Source organism: Syzygium oleosum, unplaced genomic scaffold (genome assembly GCF_021117445.2).
Source record: "Syzygium oleosum isolate NSW1041296 unplaced genomic scaffold, Sole_v2.1 Sole_v2.02, whole genome shotgun sequence".
NCBI classification, from domain to species: Eukaryota; Viridiplantae; Streptophyta; class Magnoliopsida; order Myrtales; family Myrtaceae; genus Syzygium; species Syzygium oleosum.
Window position 1 is genome coordinate 57672 of NW_026607486.1, and position 16983 is coordinate 74654.

A 16983-nucleotide genomic window follows, 5' to 3' on the forward strand; every position below is an offset into this window, starting at 1 on the left:
TTCATTATCTAAATTAATGGATATCGTTATCCAATTGAGTTATCAAGCGATATGCATATCTCCAAGATTCTTCAGATACCCTAAGCAAGCTTTTCCTAATTCGACAGCGTACCATGGTTAACAGTCCAATCTCATGTCCGAGATATGACTCACCCAATCCCATGCTCGGGATACGATTCGCCAGTTTTATCAGTTATCAAATTTGAATAAATTGTGCTGGTTTTCAAATATTTTTTTATGCCCGCAGAATTACCCGATTAATTGTTGTGAATATTATCTTTGAGTTATAGGTGATATCATCTTTCCCAAAAATTTGAAAATACCAAAAAAGATTTAAAGTGGTAGTTTATTATAGAATTAGATTTAAAATCTTCCCGATAGGATAGAATAGCTTTGGATAGGATTATAATTCAAACTTTCATGATAGATTGAATAGGATCATTTTAGTTAGAGTTTGCATTCTAGGATATTACCCATAGTGAAGATAGGATTTTGATCTAAATTGGGATTAAGATATGTTAACTCCTAATTTGAATTAAATAATATCCAACTATAGATAATTAATCCTCCTCAATTTTTAATTTCGAATTTTAGTGAAAAAATACCAAAAATATTTTCTTAAAATAGGTTATGATTACATGTTTAGTTTAGAAATTTTAATTTCGAATTTTTAATTAATAAATAAAAAAATACCCCTCACATGTCATTTAGTTAATTGCATGTCTTAAATTAACTTAATTAGCTCACATACCATGTTAGAATAGATCATGTAGACTATAGTTTAGAATTGGGTTCGCATATCATGCACTGCATAAAGCCTAGTTTTAATAAAAAATTAAAAAAACCAAATAAAAGATTTGTTTAGAAACCATGGCTAAGATATGTTTAGTCTTTATTTCATCAATTTTTATCTAGGTATTTAAATTATTGTTTCGGTGCAATCTATAAAAATGCTTTGGTTTATTGAGTGTTTATTTAATGTCTTCGCACCCACGTGAACACCTCACATATTAGAAGATAGATCTTTAACATGAATCCAAGATGCCTGAGAAACATTTTCTTCTTGAAATAAAAGAGAAATGTACTGAAAGAGTGTTAGTCAATCCATAATCTTTAGTTCATAAAAGTAAAGTAAATCTTCCAATATTTCACTTGGGTTTCTAATCAATCCACCAAAAAATAGATTAGTAGAGACTTTTAATTGAAATGACAACTTAAATCGTAAGTCGCAAATTGGTATGAGCTTGGCAGAGCTCGAATTAAGTCTAGTCTTGACAATCCATTAGCCAAACTCCTAGGTGATGCACCATTCAGTAGGTCGCGAGAGCTTGGCTACTTCGCTGAACTTGAAAAAATTTGTATTGGACTTAGGCCAATTTTCTCTTTTTGAAAAAAATATTTTTACTTGGCTGCGAGGATTCTAAATACATCGGTGTTAACTGTTCTTGCATATGGGAGTTGTAAGGGGTGGTGTGATCGTTAACCTGTTGAATGTTTTATGCACTGTTTGCATATGAATTGTTGTGCATGCCTATGCATTTCCACTACACTCTAGCACACACAATCTACCGCCACACCGAGTCGCATAAGATCATGGTATTGAGATGGATATCACTCCGACTGACCGCGATGCAAGTCACACATCTCAATCTCGAAATTTCTTTCTTGGTGTCGAGAGTACCCACCACTTTGCTTGCCATAGGTCGGCTTTTCGACCAAGCCGGAGTCATGAGGACTTGACTTAGTCTGCATGCCTGCGGCTAGTCCGATCTAAGAATGAGCATGGTCCGGGTGAGCGATTCCCACCCTAGAATTGGGAACCGCCCACTAAGGACTAATCCTGAAAAATTAAAATCGGAAACCGCTTGTTGGTTCCATGGATCCACTCGGGAATCAGTCCCATCAGCCAAGGACAGAGATGGAGAGATGGAAAGTCGAAGACGGTGAGGTGAGTATCGACCGAGAAGTAAGAGAGTGAGAGTGAGAGTGAGAGTGAGCGTGAGCGTGAGACGAAAGCGAAAAAGGTGTTTCTCAGCTCAGCGTGAGGTTATGAGCGTCAAGCGAGTTAGGTTTAATTTATGAATTTATGATTTTTCTTCTTTTTTTAATTAAAAATTAAATAAATATATTATATTATTATTATTATTATATTACCAGTCCGGTCCGGTCCGAGTGGGCGGGTGGGCAATTCCACACCTGAAACCAGGAACTGGACCGGTTTTCTTAGGAACCACCTGTTTCGAGGGGTCCGGGCGGTTCCCTATTATTTTTCACACCCCTAATTCGATCATCCTTGTGACTCCACTTTGTTAAGCCTTCTAGAATAAAAATTGAGCCATGTAACATGGGTATGTCTATGAGATTCCCATCAGGGTCATCGGTGAAGTAAGTCTTCTAATCCTCAGTCTTGCAATTTACTTACTTTACTACAGATCTCTGGTCAGTCCATGTAGTCTAGGTTAGTAGTGGATTCAATGTCATTCCACTATGAATAACCTTAGTGTTTTTCAAAAAAGAGGGAAAATAAAGAATCGAGATTTTTTGTGAATTCAATTCAAATTTATGTTATCTTTTCATCAAACATATCATGAGTCTTGCTTTCCTAAGTAATTTTTTTTTATGCCATGGTTTTTCCGAAGAACTCATTATTAGTCAATTTCTAAGAAAAATCGGAAAAATGGACTGGGGAGTGAAAAAAAAATGGAAAAATGAAAAACGACAACTAGACTGAGTCTTGGACTGGTCATTTTTTAGGTCGTATACTTATTATGTTCCATTTTTGAACTACGTAATTATGGTCCTGTACATAACATAGTAGGAAGAAAATTGCCATCATTTACAACATTTGGAGACTATTTTGACATGATCCGATTATTCTTAGACAAAAAACTTAAAATCAAGTAGTTAACATTTAGAAAAGGTTAAAACTGCTCCGCTCACATGTGACCGCCTAGGAACACCACCACATACCACCACCACGTAATTCTCCAAAATCGCACTCTATCTGTTAAATATATTTAAATTATTTATGATATCTCATATTATGGATATCTTTTTGATAGATTTTAATTGATATTTTAAATATCTTTTTGATTGTTTATAATATTTTACTACGGTAGAGAGTCATTCTATAAAATTTATGAATAGACTTATATACTTTTTATTATTATATATAGAAATATACAGAATTCTCGATTCACTTTTCCGGATCATTCTCAACTATGTCCTCGCACGAGCAAGCCGTAGTCTCTCTCCTCTCCAACATCGCCCTCTCAATCGACGGCGCCGCCGTCCTCGGCCTGACCCTTGCTTACGCCGCCGCCCGCACGATCGTCAAGTTCACCTCCAGCTCCTCCGCTCTCCGCAAGCTCCAGGACGCCCCGTCGGTCCTAGCTTCCGACCTCCGGTCCATGCTCGATGTCGAAGGCGGTTCCGATTCGTCGAGCCGGTCGGAAAGAGAGGTGTTCGTGATCGTGCGCGGCTCCGTGATGGCGAAATGGGCTGCCGAAGGAGGGAAGTGTGGCAGCTTGAGGGAGAATGTCTTGTTCTCGCATATCTCCGGTGATAGGGCGGCGGTGATCATACAGAGGACTCAAACTGTAAGTGTGTACACGCACTGTTATGGATTATTTTACTCGATTATTTAACATAATGGAAAGTGATCTTTGTCTGACAATTCGTGGTAGCATTAAAACATGAAGATGTGTACAAGGGGTGAATGTAGTTCGGATGTTCTATCTTTGTGTTCTGCATCAGTGTAAGCGAGTCATGTCTTGTATTGCCAACTCCAGTCTTCTCTTTCAATGCCACTAGACTGCGAAATGGAAGCAAATTGATAGTTGAGGTATCGAGGAGTCCTTGTGAATTGGGTGTGATTAGTTTTGCAAATATCATAGTCCCTGCTGCTTCTTTTTCCAGTGGGGTCTCAATGTAAGTGGATGTTGAGACGATGGAGGATTTCATGAATTGTTGGGAGGCTGAAGCAATGACTTAGCTACATCATCAGGTATAAGTGCATTTGCTTGTATAGTTGTGTTACTGCAATTCTTCATTTGTGCTCTGAAGTAAACCTGACAATTTGAAAGTCGAGAGTTTTCAAGCTTATAGCAAATAGTTTTGGCTTAACAGAGTAAGTTGTTGGAGGAGGATACATGCACCACTTTCATTCTCTTTTGAGATATATTTATTTGGGGAACTACAATGGGTTGGAGATGGATGCACTGGTGTCATTGGGCCTTAGGAAGGATATACCAGTCCGGTTTGGGAAGACACCACCAGAAGTTGATTTGGTGTGCATACCTAGAGAAAAAGCTAGAAGCAAGGGGAAGATCAATATTTAGGAAGTACAGAGGAAAATCTAGGATTCGGGGTCTCCCTGCTGTTCGGTGTCCTCTCATATTTGAGGGACTTTTGCATGCACCGGGTGCCTATACCCTTCTCTCCCCTAATTGTGAGTTTATAGTTGAGTGCGTCCACATATCCTGTCATCTGCTTCGGGGGATCTTACTCGAACTATACGATAAGTTCTTTTTTTATTTTTTTCTTTCTTTGTAGAACTATAATATCAATGAAAGGACAGGTCTTAGTTATGTGGAATCCTCTAATGGAGTAATTATAACTGCAGTTAATGCATTAAAATGCCGTAATTACTCGTGCCAATTATGGTTTTTCTGCAACGGATCTGATAAGCTTGATCTTCTATTTTCCATTATGAAGTGCATATACAATGAGTGGAAGAGATTTTTTGGATGGACTTCAGATCTACTCGCTATCTTGTCAAGATCCTTGCGAAAACGAAAATCCTCATCACTAAGAACGGTACGTAGAATTGTTCCAGAGGTTGGTTCTTATATTGAAGCTATATTTTTGCTGGAAAACTGCTGTTAAAGCTAACATTACTTGTTCTTTGAGTGGGTTTACTTTTCACAATGTTTGTCTTCAGCTAGGAACCATGGACCTCCTTCTGGTTTAAGGGGTATTATCACATTTTTATTTTTGACCTTGACACTGGAAATGTCTGGGAGACTATATGTACAACCGTGATTGTAGACATGTTAAAATTGGTGTTGCCATGGGACATCATATGGTGTCCATGTCCTGAACAACGGGATGTCCCAAATTAAAAGGCAGGGAGATTTCTATTCTTTTAGAAGCATTCTGTTTCTTGAAAGCAGGTAAAAGTAGATATGTTTAGTCATGGTAGAAGGGAGGTTACTGCTTTTCTTAAATACATGTGCAGTTGGTGAAGCTAAAGATATTGAGAGATATAAGGCAACTTGACAAGGATTAGCTTTTCAGTCTTGAGCATTTAGTTATTGCTTCTGTTCTTGCATTGTGCACTGGAGATTTGAGATTTCAGAAGCCAGAGGTTCCTCTTTTTTTGGCCAACAGAACTGAAGATTCCTCAAGAAAAGTTTGCATAAATCATCTTATTGAGATTGTCTTTATATATATATATATATATTAATTTCTGTAACAACTTTTCCTGTTGTTGATGCTCTTAACTATGTACGATGAAAAATTTGGCTTGGATGTTTTCGAACAGAGCAGTCAATTATTGGCTTACTGCTTTAGCTGTCGGACTTGCTTACATCTGTTAGTATGACTGCAGATTCCTTTTGTGCTACTTAATGGCAGTCCATTGCCAGTAGGGAATTATGTCGTTGTGAACATGGATGGTTCAAAGCATCATCTACCTCTTACCACAGTATTTCAACAACTGCAGCCGATTAATACATCTCCTTGCACATTCCTTCAGGCAATTTTTGGTCATGAATACCCTGTAAGTTTGCAATGTATAATGACATTCACTTCTTGATGCAGATGGGTAACTGTGATGTTTCTTGCACCTTGAAGATCTTCAGGATAATCTAGACCTTGCCGTTCCTTCAATTGTGTACTTTTGATGCATTCACTTTGATACAAGTATCTGACCCGATGCTCTTCTCCCCCTGTTTTTGAAGGTTGCACTGCTAGATGAGGAGAAAATTCTTCCAATAGCAAAGCATGTCACTGCTGTCGGCCATTGCTTTTTGAAAAATGGCATTCCGGAGATCAAGTCATGCAGTGACCTTCCATATTTCCTGTGAGTGTTCCTCTCATGGTGATGGATGGACATTGGATTGGTCTTGATGCTTGCTTGAGGATATTCTTTTCTCGTTTGTGGACTTATTACCCATGTGCACTTTTTCTTTTATTATAAATCGACCCATGTGTACTAATTTATTCGCTCTAATTTTGGTCAAGGTTTCTGGAAGGATTTGAATATGTAGTGAATTTCCTGTTTGGAAGTCTGTCTGGTTGCATTTTGCATAACATGGAGAGTTCAGCAGTTGTGTGATTTCATGGATTTTTGGGTGATCTGCACAACCACCTATTATTCTAGTATTTCTCCCCTTACCTATCAAAAGAAATTGTGGCGCCTCTCCCTGTGATGCTTGTCATTTGTTTGAGTATGAAATGTTGTGCAATGAACAGTCCACTTCGCATGACTCAAGTTATTGAGAATTGACCATTTCATATTTCCCTATAGGGTAGTCGACATAATTATGCTTTAAAGTCTATTACTTAGATTTTGCGCTGGCAGCCCTTCCTTGACAGTGTCATTTACTATTGAATGGACTGTGCTTTGACATGTTTCAGTACCGAGATGACAAAAGATCAGATGGTGATTGTTCTTGCCTTCCAGACAAAGATACTCTTCTGGAGTAGTATTTTTCTTGGATCGGCATCAATTGGTATCCTTGGATTTGCTTTTGTGAGGTTGGTTGCTATCGATCAAGTAATTTGTAATCCTTATTCTATATCCTGTTGACTTCAATACGTGATAATCTTTGACTTCACTGGACTTATGCTGAATATTCTTTCCTCAGAAATTGGTACAGATGGAAAGAATGGAGGCAGCGTAGACAGCATGAGCAGTTGCAGCAGAGCCGTGCTGCAGTTGACGAGCCCAACACTCCCATTGCAGAGGATGGATCGGAAGATGTACCAGATAGACAGTTATGTGTAATTTGTTTAGTGAGGAGGAGGAGATCCGCTTTTGTTCCATGCGGTCATCTTGTGTGTTGTCATCGATGTGCATTATCTGTGGAACGGGAGGTTTCACCAAAATGTACTGTTTGTAGGCAGACGATCTCCAATTCAGTCCGGATCTATGATTCTTGAGTATATTATTGATTCTGTTTCTGTTAGTCAAAGGGTGGGAAGATGTAATTGTTAGCTTTTCTTCCTTGAAATATTCTTAGAAAAAGAGCATGCCCATCCTTTAATAGAGAGACCACAGTGAACTGGTGATTATTTCTTGTGTAAACGAGTAACGATGCTCCGCACGTATCTCCTTCCGTGAATATAGTGTTATTCTGTAAATTGAGTCTTGTTAATTATTTGGACATTTACCAGAAGGCAAATCAGGAGGATGCAATTCATGCTTCTGATTGGGCATGAATACTGATGGCAAGCGTGCATGATGTTGATCTCTTCCTCATCGCATGGAGATGGTTGCACTTGGCTCCTTCTTTCTTCTTGTTTTCCAGCGCCTTCAATTTCTTTTTCAAGGGGAAAAAACATTAGACGGGCGAATTGCCTTTTCTTTTTCTGCCTGTGAAGACTGGAGCAAAATCCATCAAGTAACTTAGTAGGCATTTTTTTCCAATTTTAGTTTTTATCTTGTCTTTTGCCTCAACGGACTGGTTTAGTTCTCAACATTGCCAAAAGAATCAGATGATACGTTCGAACAAGCAATGTAAGGAAAGAATATTTGTTAATTCAACTTTGGCGAAAGCATAATTAACATCAGTAACAACTCAAAAGCATTACCGAGAGCTTTGTGACTGGCAAACTCTTGTGACAAACTAGCTTTTGATGTTGCTAAACCCCTTATGCGAAAGTTTTCAGCTAACTTCCTTGGCTCTGGCATGGATAAACTCGGACTCTCACTGTCAAGTATGAACAAATGGCTGAAAATGTCACTCTCACTGACAAGAAGACTAATCAGTATGCATGGAAGGTGGCATATTGCAGTTATCAGATTAAGAATGAGCTTTTACCATTTTGATCACAGGTAATGTTCACAATGAATATTCAATCCAAATCAAGATGATGTACAACAGTACCATAATCTAGCAGAAGAATCTTGATTTGTCTCCCGCATTCATTTTCAGTTACCAGATCAAGCAAATCGCCATCAAGACCTCCTCAAAGAGGAGGAGAGCGCCGCATGATGGTTCTCCTCAGCCTTTTTCGACAAATCATCTTTTTTTGGCTCTCACCGCGAGCACATGGTAGGAGCCTGGCTCAGCTTTCTTCTCTGGCCGACTTACCTGCTAGCCGACTCTTAAGGCTAACTCTTGTGGCAACAAGGAGAAAGCACAAGAAATCCCACTTATCATCCGATGAGCCATCTCCAGGCATTTTGGGCCCTCTTCCTTCTCTTCTACCTCGGTGTTACCGACACTGTCACGGCTTACTCCTTGGAAGACGATGACCTATGGCTGAGCTTACCAGCTTGGGATTGCTGGTTACGTGCTCTATTTGTCCTAAAAAGCCAATTCTTGCGTCTGTTCGATTCTAGTGTTTATAGCAGGACTTGTTAAGTATGGGGAAAGGTCTTGGGATCTCAAATCCTCAAACTCAAGAAAATTTATGAACGTCTCACTCTCGCTCTTTGATCCATCCTGCCATTACAATGAATTCATCCAAGAAGAGACCCCAGGACAGATTAAACGAGATGCTTATTTCAGTTCTGAGGCAAGCAACATCCGAGAAGCTTATTACTTGTTTATGTTCGCATACTTTTCAGCTGATGTGATCGTGAACTTCTTGCAAATGCAAGATGGGTTCTCAATCATCAGAAAAATGTTGGGGGCAGCCGCCTTTAAGCCAGTTGAAACTGAGTTAGGCTTCTCGTACGACGTCTACAAAACAAAAGCAACTTCAGTTCACTCAAGTAAAGGTTTCTTTCTCCATTTCGTTAGTTTCCTGTTCTCTGTCTCTGCTTTAGTTTCTTTGAAAATCCTTGCCGACAAGCGCAGCTACTCGAGGGTTGATAGAGGCATAACTCTCTCACTTCTAGTTGGGGCTATTGTTTTGGAGATCTATGGCGCATTATTACTGACTTTTTCTGATTGGACATTGTCTCGGTTGGCTGATCGATACCATCCACAACCTACTATGATTACAGCAGCTTTTCTTTTTATCTTAGACCAGAATTTCTCAATGTTACTAGTTTAAGAGATGGTCAGGATCAATGTCACAGCTAGATCTAGTAAATCTCTATCTAAAGGCACATGCAGGCAAGTCTCAAGGAATTGATCTCTTTATCCTAGCTGCATTGTTGAGAGAGAAGCAGTCAATGACCGACTCATGCGGAGGTGAACAATAGAGTGAAAGAACTAATCATTGTCCAGCTCTTGGACAAACACTGAGACTGGTATCGAGTGGAATACAACATTTTTAGGCAAATTAGTGATGGCCATGGTGATTACACACTCCGGTCTAAAACTCCAAGGATAGGGCTTGGAGCAAATGAGATAATTAATATGACGGAAGCATTCTCAGTGGCATGCGGCAACAGATTTATGCTATCACAACGATCTTGACCACAACGACAATGAAGAAGCTGGAAACCCTAGATCGCATTGCCAAAATTAGCAAATTTCTCTCTGATTAGATGCTCCACCTTCTTAACATTTACCCAACTATGCTCCCAAAAGGTAGTGTGGAGAAGAGGTATCTAGTATCCACGTGACAAATTTCCCATGCCTCGAAGGATAATCTAGCTTGCAGGGAATTGCTTCAACTTTCAAGCTCCTCATGGAAGGCTCGTGCAATCATTTAGTGTCCCTTGCATCTAAGCTTGTCAAGTCATTACAATTACGTGTATCGGAGGGGAAATGAAGCAGGGAAGAAATATGGGAGTTCATACGTTGTGTTTGGGTGTAGATGTTGGGTTATGTTGCGAGCTGGAATGAGTGGAAGCAGCATGCAGAGCAGCTTGCACGAGGACTAGGACTGGAATTGGCAGCCTACATTTCGTTCCTTATGATGCATCTTAATTTGTACGAGCAATTTGAGATTCTGCGTAAATACCCAGGAGAGCCTAAGAAGTCCTTTCTCACCAAGATATGCCCTACTCTGTCTGGCGGGCCTAAGTAGAGACCTGGTCACCATGGAAGTGAAAATGGTCTGTGCACCTGAGGCTGGCAGATCTCTACCTTTTTACACAATCTTTTCCCTCTTTGTTATGCCATACGCTACAATGACTGTTTTCTCTGTTCAGCTACCAGAAATATAGCAGTTCAATAGAATTGACTGCTTGAACTGCTAGTTTTTGCTTCGTGGAATCACCATAGGATCAGAACATTTTGAAACGACATGAAATGGATCAAAACCTCAGCTGAATTGGGCCACTAGTCGAGCTGGTTCTGTTCTTTTGTGCACACAATTGACGAGGTACAGCATCAACAAACTTTTTTCCAGGAAAAACATAGCTAAAACAATGTTTCAATTGCATTATTAAAACGTAGAAATGGCTTCCACATTAGCAACAAGAAGAAAACACACCCACAACAACAAATGTCATTACTCTAGAAAACAATCTGTAGCTGAGCTTGGCTTTGTTTAGCCAGTTCCACCAAGCACAGCCTTGAGCTTCTTCACTTGGGCATCATCCAGGAAAGTGTTCTTCTCCACCAACAGAGATGGCAAGTTATAGCCAAACAATGCGAAATCGAGGATTTGGAGGCCAGGATTTGCAGTGCTGAAGCTGACCACAGCGCTGGACGTGGACCTGCCTGCATTGACTTGGAAATGAAGCAATCCCTGTGCGAAAACCATAATGTCTCCTTTCTTCAGGGTCTTCACATAAACATCACTGGCTGAAGAAATGAACCCTGCCAATATTTTACTGTGAACCACAAACAAGAGCTCCGATGTGCCTGGGTGGGTGTGCAGGGGACGACGCCGGACGGTGCCAGGTCCAATCGGGCTGCTGAGATGCCGAGCCCATTGAGGCGCAGGGACTGGCCATCGAATGCAGGGGTCCCAGCTGCTTTGATGATGTTGGTGGTGTTACCAGCTACTCCTAGTCTTGAAAAAACAAAGTCATTGACGGTCACCTTTTTAGGGCTCTTGCAAGGGAAGTCCGCCGGGGTGTCTGGCCCTTTGAGGTTTGCAACACAGAAGTCCCGGACAGAGGCATGAGAAGAGGAGAAGAGGAGGGATAAAAAGAAGAGAATGCGAAGCATGTTGGTTGGTCCTTTTTCTTTGCCTTCAGGTCACAAGATACGGTACGTAGTCACTAAAAGTCGCATATGGATTATATAGGAGTTGTGCACGAATAGGATCCCAGTTGAACTGAGAAGACCGGATCATGCAGGATATAGTGATTACTCTGCATTGCAAGAGAGCCACGAGTCTTTTGGGCTGTGAAGAGCCGAGGCATCTTCATTGAACCCAGAGAGAGAGAGAGAGAGAGAGAGATGCTCAAGGCTATGCCATGTTGGAGAGGTTGGCGGTTTATTGAAGCTGCAGGATAAACACAGGAAGGCTCTTTTAGTAGTTAGGGATTTCAGTGCATGGACGAGCCAATTGATCCTTGAAAGTCCCCTCCTATATCAAACAAGGAAAAAGCATAATACTAGAGGCTAATCATTTTGGTGGGTCTTGCTGGATATCTTTGCTGAAATGACACTCCATTTAGGACCTAATGCATTCCCTCATCTAATGTTGATCATAGCATTAATGAAAATAAATGAGACGTATACATGGAAAGTAGAAAACCATTTTGGCTAGAGATAGTGAGATTTTGTAAAATCATTGTTAATTATCCTAAAAACTTAAGTTGTTAGATGTGGTTTATATTTCATTCTAACAAAGATTAACAAAAGAAAGACGCCATATGTCTAGACCTGTTAAACAGGTGGGTCGGGTCGGATTTGGATTGGATCATAAATGGTCCGACCCAAATTAACCTATTAATCCGTTTATTACCCATTTATTTGTAATGTAAATATCTCGACCCATGCTCGACCCGACCCATATTGCTAAAACACTTCTATATTTAACTCAATCTGAGAAAACTTGTTTCTTATGATTTTTTTAAAAAATTATACTACTAAAACATTTCCATGCAATACAAAGCTAGTGGACAATTTTTATAATTTTTTTTTAAAAATTGAGACTCCGTTTGTTTAGCGGAAAATGCAATATTTCTAAAAAATATTTTCCATGAAATCATTTTCCAAGAAAATGACAAAATTTTTTAGTATTTGGTTAAAGCCTAAAAATGAATTAGAAAATATTTTCCGACGATTGGTATATAAAATCTGATTTGATTTTACTTCGTGCACTCATTCTCATAATTTTATTTTTTTTATTTTTTTTAAACCGAGTTTTTAATTCTTTTTTTCTTTTTCCTTTTTTTTGGCCAGTGGCTGGCCATGGTGGCGGCCGATGACTAGTGATAGGCAAGGACGAGCTCGCAGGAGGCTAGCAAAGCTCGAGCTCGCCGATATGGCGTCCAGCGAGCTCAAGTCTCGCCCGATCGGCGAATTCGAGCTCGAGGCTTGACCGATTGGCGAGCCTCGCCTAAGGCCAGCGAGCTCGAGGCTCGCCAGATCGGCGAGGTCATCCCTCCCTTGTGGCCTATTGCCAGCCGCCGGCCAAAAATAAAGAAAAAGAAAGAAAATAAAATAAAAAGAGAAAAAATAAAAAATAATTATGATTTCAATTTTTTTACAATATATATTTTTATAAAGAAGGAGAGAGTATGTATGGGCCTAGTGGGTTGGAAATCAATTATAAATTCAACCCATTTAGACCCATATATCCTAACTTTAAAGTTTAAAATCAATTTAATTAAAGTGAGCTCTTTAAAATTGAAGTGGCCTGTATATTTTTTAAATGGGTCATATATGGATTTATGACCCATTTTGATAGGTCTAATGTGTCTATGTTGGCGTTCATTTGCTAATATCTTCCATCAACATGTAGAACATTTGACTGCGAGACACCTTTGAGTCGGGCATATTGAGCTCTATAAGTGTTTGAACATTTCTCAAGCTTTCTGTGTTTATTTGTAATTTAAGAGTAGAAAAGGATCAGGTTATATCCTAATCAATGACCGACTCATGCGGCGGTGAACAATAGAGTGAAAGAACTAACCATCGTCCAGCTCTTGCCCAAACACGTGAGACTCGTGTCGAGTGGAATACGACATTTGTAGGCAAATTGGTGATGGCCATGGCGTTTACACACTCCGGTCTAAAACTCCAAGGATATGGGCTCGGAGCAAAAGAGATAATTAATATGACGGAAGCATTCTCCGTGGCACATGGCAACAGATTTATGCCATCACAACGATCTTGACCATAACGACAATCAAGAAGCTGGAAACCCTAGATTGCATTGCCAAAATTAGCAAATGCCTCTCTGATTAGATGCTCCGCCTTCTTATCATGAACCCAACTATGCTCCCCAAAGGTAGTGTGGAGAAGAGGTATCTAGTATGCACGTGACAAATTTCCCATGACTCGAAGGATAATCTAGCTTGCAGGGAATTGCTTCAACTTTCAAGCTCCTCATGGAAGGCTCGTGCAATCATTAGTATCCGTTGCATCTAAGCTTGTCAAGCCATTACAATTATGCGCATCAGAGGTGAAATGAAGTAGGGAAGATGTTGTGAAAGTAAGGGATCGAACAATAAAATAGACGGATTAAGAAAATAAATAAGACATCAGATTCTCGTGATTATGTTATAGTGACCTACGTCCATACAGAGAGCAGCAAGAAATTTCACTATAAATCAAGTTTTATAATGGAGATTATAACCACACTCGATTCACTTTTAGGGCCCTCCATTACACTCAACAACTCACGAAATAATATTTCAACTCCACGAAAGAATTTAAAATAAATCTTACCATAAAATTTAACTAGCCTCAACAATAAAATTATTTGTGTAATTCCATGAAGAAAGCCGTGAAGAAAAACCAACGCCAAGCGCTCGATCACAACCGCACTTCAAGACTACTACTTCGTTCTTTTAAGGAAAAAAATATCGCCTGACCATGAGCACATATATATATGAGGTCAACGAAGTCGACATGCAAAAAGTAATCCACTACTTGAATCCCGTGAAGGTCGGTCAAAGGACAAGTCCGCGCCCCACTCGGATTAAGAGTGCTTTTGTTTGAGGAGCAATATTTTTCGGAAATTCATTTTTCATACTTTTATTTATTTGGTTCATCAAAAATGATAAGTCAATTGAAAATACTTTCCGGTCAAGAAAAACATTTACATATAAAATCAGGAAAGTGAATTCCTTAATATAAGAATGTGAAAACACTATTCGAAATTGCTCATCTTAAATTTATTAATATTTTTTTCTTTTCTTTCTTTTTTTTCATTTTCTTTTCCTTTTCTTTTCTTTCTATGGAGGAAAACATTCATGTATTTTCTTTTCTTTATAAAAATAATTTAAGAATAACTTAAAAATAACAAATAATTTAAAATAATTTAAAAAATATAATTTTTTTTGATATTTTTCAAGATTTTCCCCACCAAACAGCTGAAAATACTTTCCAATTCTTTTTTAGGTTTTAGCCAAATATCGAAAAATGAAGTCATTTTTCTGGAAACTATTTTTCAGAAATAGTACATTTTTGACTAAACAAACGCATCCTAAGAAACAAAATCCAATCATATTTTCTTTTCCTTTTTTTTAATTTATTTCTTCTTCCCACTTGCCAACAACTTGGACTTGAAACCCATTCGTGTGTATATTTTATTTCTTTCTTTCTTCGCGGACTTCATCTTGCCAAAAAATAGTTACCCCATTTTGCTTTGCTCGATTTTTCACATCGGTAAAATATCAAATTCCAAATATTCAAACCACCATAATTATCTCAGGTCGAATTTTGATCACAAACTCAAACTAGAGACATAATTTTAACAATCTCGACCATGGTTTAATGTTTGAGTCAAGTCACAATCACTTTGATTGAATCCGAATTTCGCTACTACCTGTAGCCCCACATGGGCTCAACCGCCACAAATGTCTTTCAAGTACAAGACTCGCTTAAACATCCCCATAATCAATGACCTCATCAAAACATCAACTCCACATATACCTTTAAGAATTTTTCGATACAACCTCCTCAATTTGAAATAAAGCAAAACATATCTATTAGGAGATCGAACACGTACCTAGCCAAACTCAGCTATTACAGCAACCGTTGGCTCTACAGGTTCCTCATCGCTACAAACACTAAGGGAGTGTTTGGTTTAGCTTTGGGAAGGGGCTTTGAGCCTCGAAAGCCCCTTCCCAAAATGCTGGAGTGTTTGGTTCAGCATTTGGCCTAGCATTAGCCAAATGCTACAATTCCAAATGCTGAAAGCCCAAGGCTGGTCCGGACCAGCCTTGGGCTTTCAACATTCCACGAATGCTACTGTTCACTCTTTTTTTTTTTTAATTTTAAAGTTAGGGTTTGAAGCTGTTGTTCTTCTTCGGCGAGGGTAGCCGGCGAGGGCGCCCGGCGAGGAGAAGGGCCGGCGAGGTCGCCCGGGCCTGGGCGACCGCCTGTGCGATGCCGCCGCTACTGGGTCGCTCGACCCAGGCCGCCGTCGCCCGGGTCGCGCGACCCAGCAGGCTGCCGCCGCTCGAGGTCGCACGACCCAGCGCCGGCCGCCCGGGTCGCACGACTCAAGCGGCCGCTTGGGTCCCGCGACCCTCGCCGAGGGTCGCCCGGCCTCGGGCGACGGCCGCCGGCCCCAGATCTGGCCCGCCGGCGGTCGCCCAACCTCAGGCGACGGCCGCCGGCGCTAGATCTGGCTCGCCGGCGGCCGACCGATGCCGGCTCCGGCGAAGGGAAATAAGTTAGGTTTTTTTATTCTCAAAGTCCATTTGCAAAAAAAATTCACCAAACACTATATTTTAGCCAAAGTAGCTTTACAAAATATTTTTACCAAACACCATTTGCATTTCTCCAATGGGCTTTCACCCAAAGGTATTTGCATTCCCCCAAGTAGCATTTTCAAAGTTGAACCAAACAGGCCCTAAATATGTCGAATACCCTGCTAGTACCCGCTGTCTCAGGAGTTTCAGGTTGCAACTACACCTCAAGCTGAATACAGGCCAAATCCATATGAATACTGCTATTAACACTCTTAGCCAGAAATTCTAGAGACTTATCAAATGTAACTTCTCTATTGATAACATGTGAATTTAATTATAGGCATCACAATCGATAGCCCCTCTCATCTTGTGCATAACCTAAGAACGTGCACTTTATTGCCTTTCCATCAAGCTTACCATCACTAACTCGAACAAAACATGGGCAACCAAATATTCTAAAAACAGAATAATGAGCAACATTACATAACCACACTTCTTCGAGAGTTCGACATCCAATCACAAACAATGGAGATCTATCAATCAAGAAGCTCGTCGTAGTAAGCGCATCCGCTAGGAATATTTTAGCCATACTAGCACTAGAGAGCATTTTATGAACAGTGTCTAATAACTTTTTGCTCATCAACTCTTCACTGGCTCTAGCGTGGTGTCTCATTATATCTTCCTTCATATAGAATTTGTTTAACAACTTCGAGCAAAACTCAATGCTACTGTTAATCCTCACATGCTTGATCGTTATACGGGTGTTCTTTCGATCAAAGCTTTCAACTGCCTAATCATGATAACAATATCAAACTTGTGACTCAGCACAAATACCTAGGTCTTCCTCGAGTAGTCATCAATAGTTAGCATAAATCTGATACTCTTACCTGAAGGAAACCGCGACATTCTGCAAACATCAAAGTGAATCAACTATACAATCTTCGCGGTTTCTCTCATACTCAAACTAAACTGCACTTTCTTTCGTTGATCTAAATCACAACACTTACATACATTTAGTTCTTTAGCAACATAACTACTTAGTAAATTTCTTTCACTTAGAACCTTCAGACTTTTCTTGCTAATTGCTC

At 39.8% G+C, this 16983-nt stretch overlaps 1 protein-coding gene and 1 pseudogene across 1 annotated transcript; one reads left to right on the forward strand and one right to left on the reverse strand.

Annotated features, from left to right (window-relative positions):
* The first annotated feature begins 3189 nt into the window (after nucleotides 1-3189).
* LOC115664538 (E3 ubiquitin-protein ligase SPL2-like) lies at nucleotides 3190-7368 on the forward strand. Its single transcript, XM_056306763.1, has 6 exons — nucleotides 3190-3599; nucleotides 4717-4818; nucleotides 5612-5782; nucleotides 5964-6085; nucleotides 6643-6762; nucleotides 6873-7368. The coding sequence occupies exons 1-6, from the start codon at nucleotides 3222-3224 to the stop codon at nucleotides 7165-7167; spliced, it is 1188 nt and encodes a 395-aa protein (XP_056162738.1). The 5' UTR covers nucleotides 3190-3221; the 3' UTR covers nucleotides 7168-7368.
* A 3172-nt stretch (nucleotides 7369-10540) lies between these two features.
* Nucleotides 10541-11275, reverse strand: LOC130136673 (germin-like protein subfamily 3 member 1; annotated as a pseudogene).
* Nucleotides 11276-16983: the final 5708 nt, after the last annotated feature.

Coding starts and splice junctions, on each gene's coding strand:
- LOC115664538 (XM_056306763.1), top strand. CDS start 3,222: ATGTCCTCGCACGAGCAAGCCGTAGTCTCTCTCCTCTCCAACATCGCC. Junction 5,783..5,963: donor TTTTTGGTCATGAATACCCT/GTAAGTTTGCAA, acceptor CTGTTTTTGAAG/GTTGCACTGCTAGATGAGGA. Junction 6,763..6,872: donor CTTGGATTTGCTTTTGTGAG/GTTGGTTGCTAT, acceptor TTCTTTCCTCAG/AAATTGGTACAGATGGAAAG.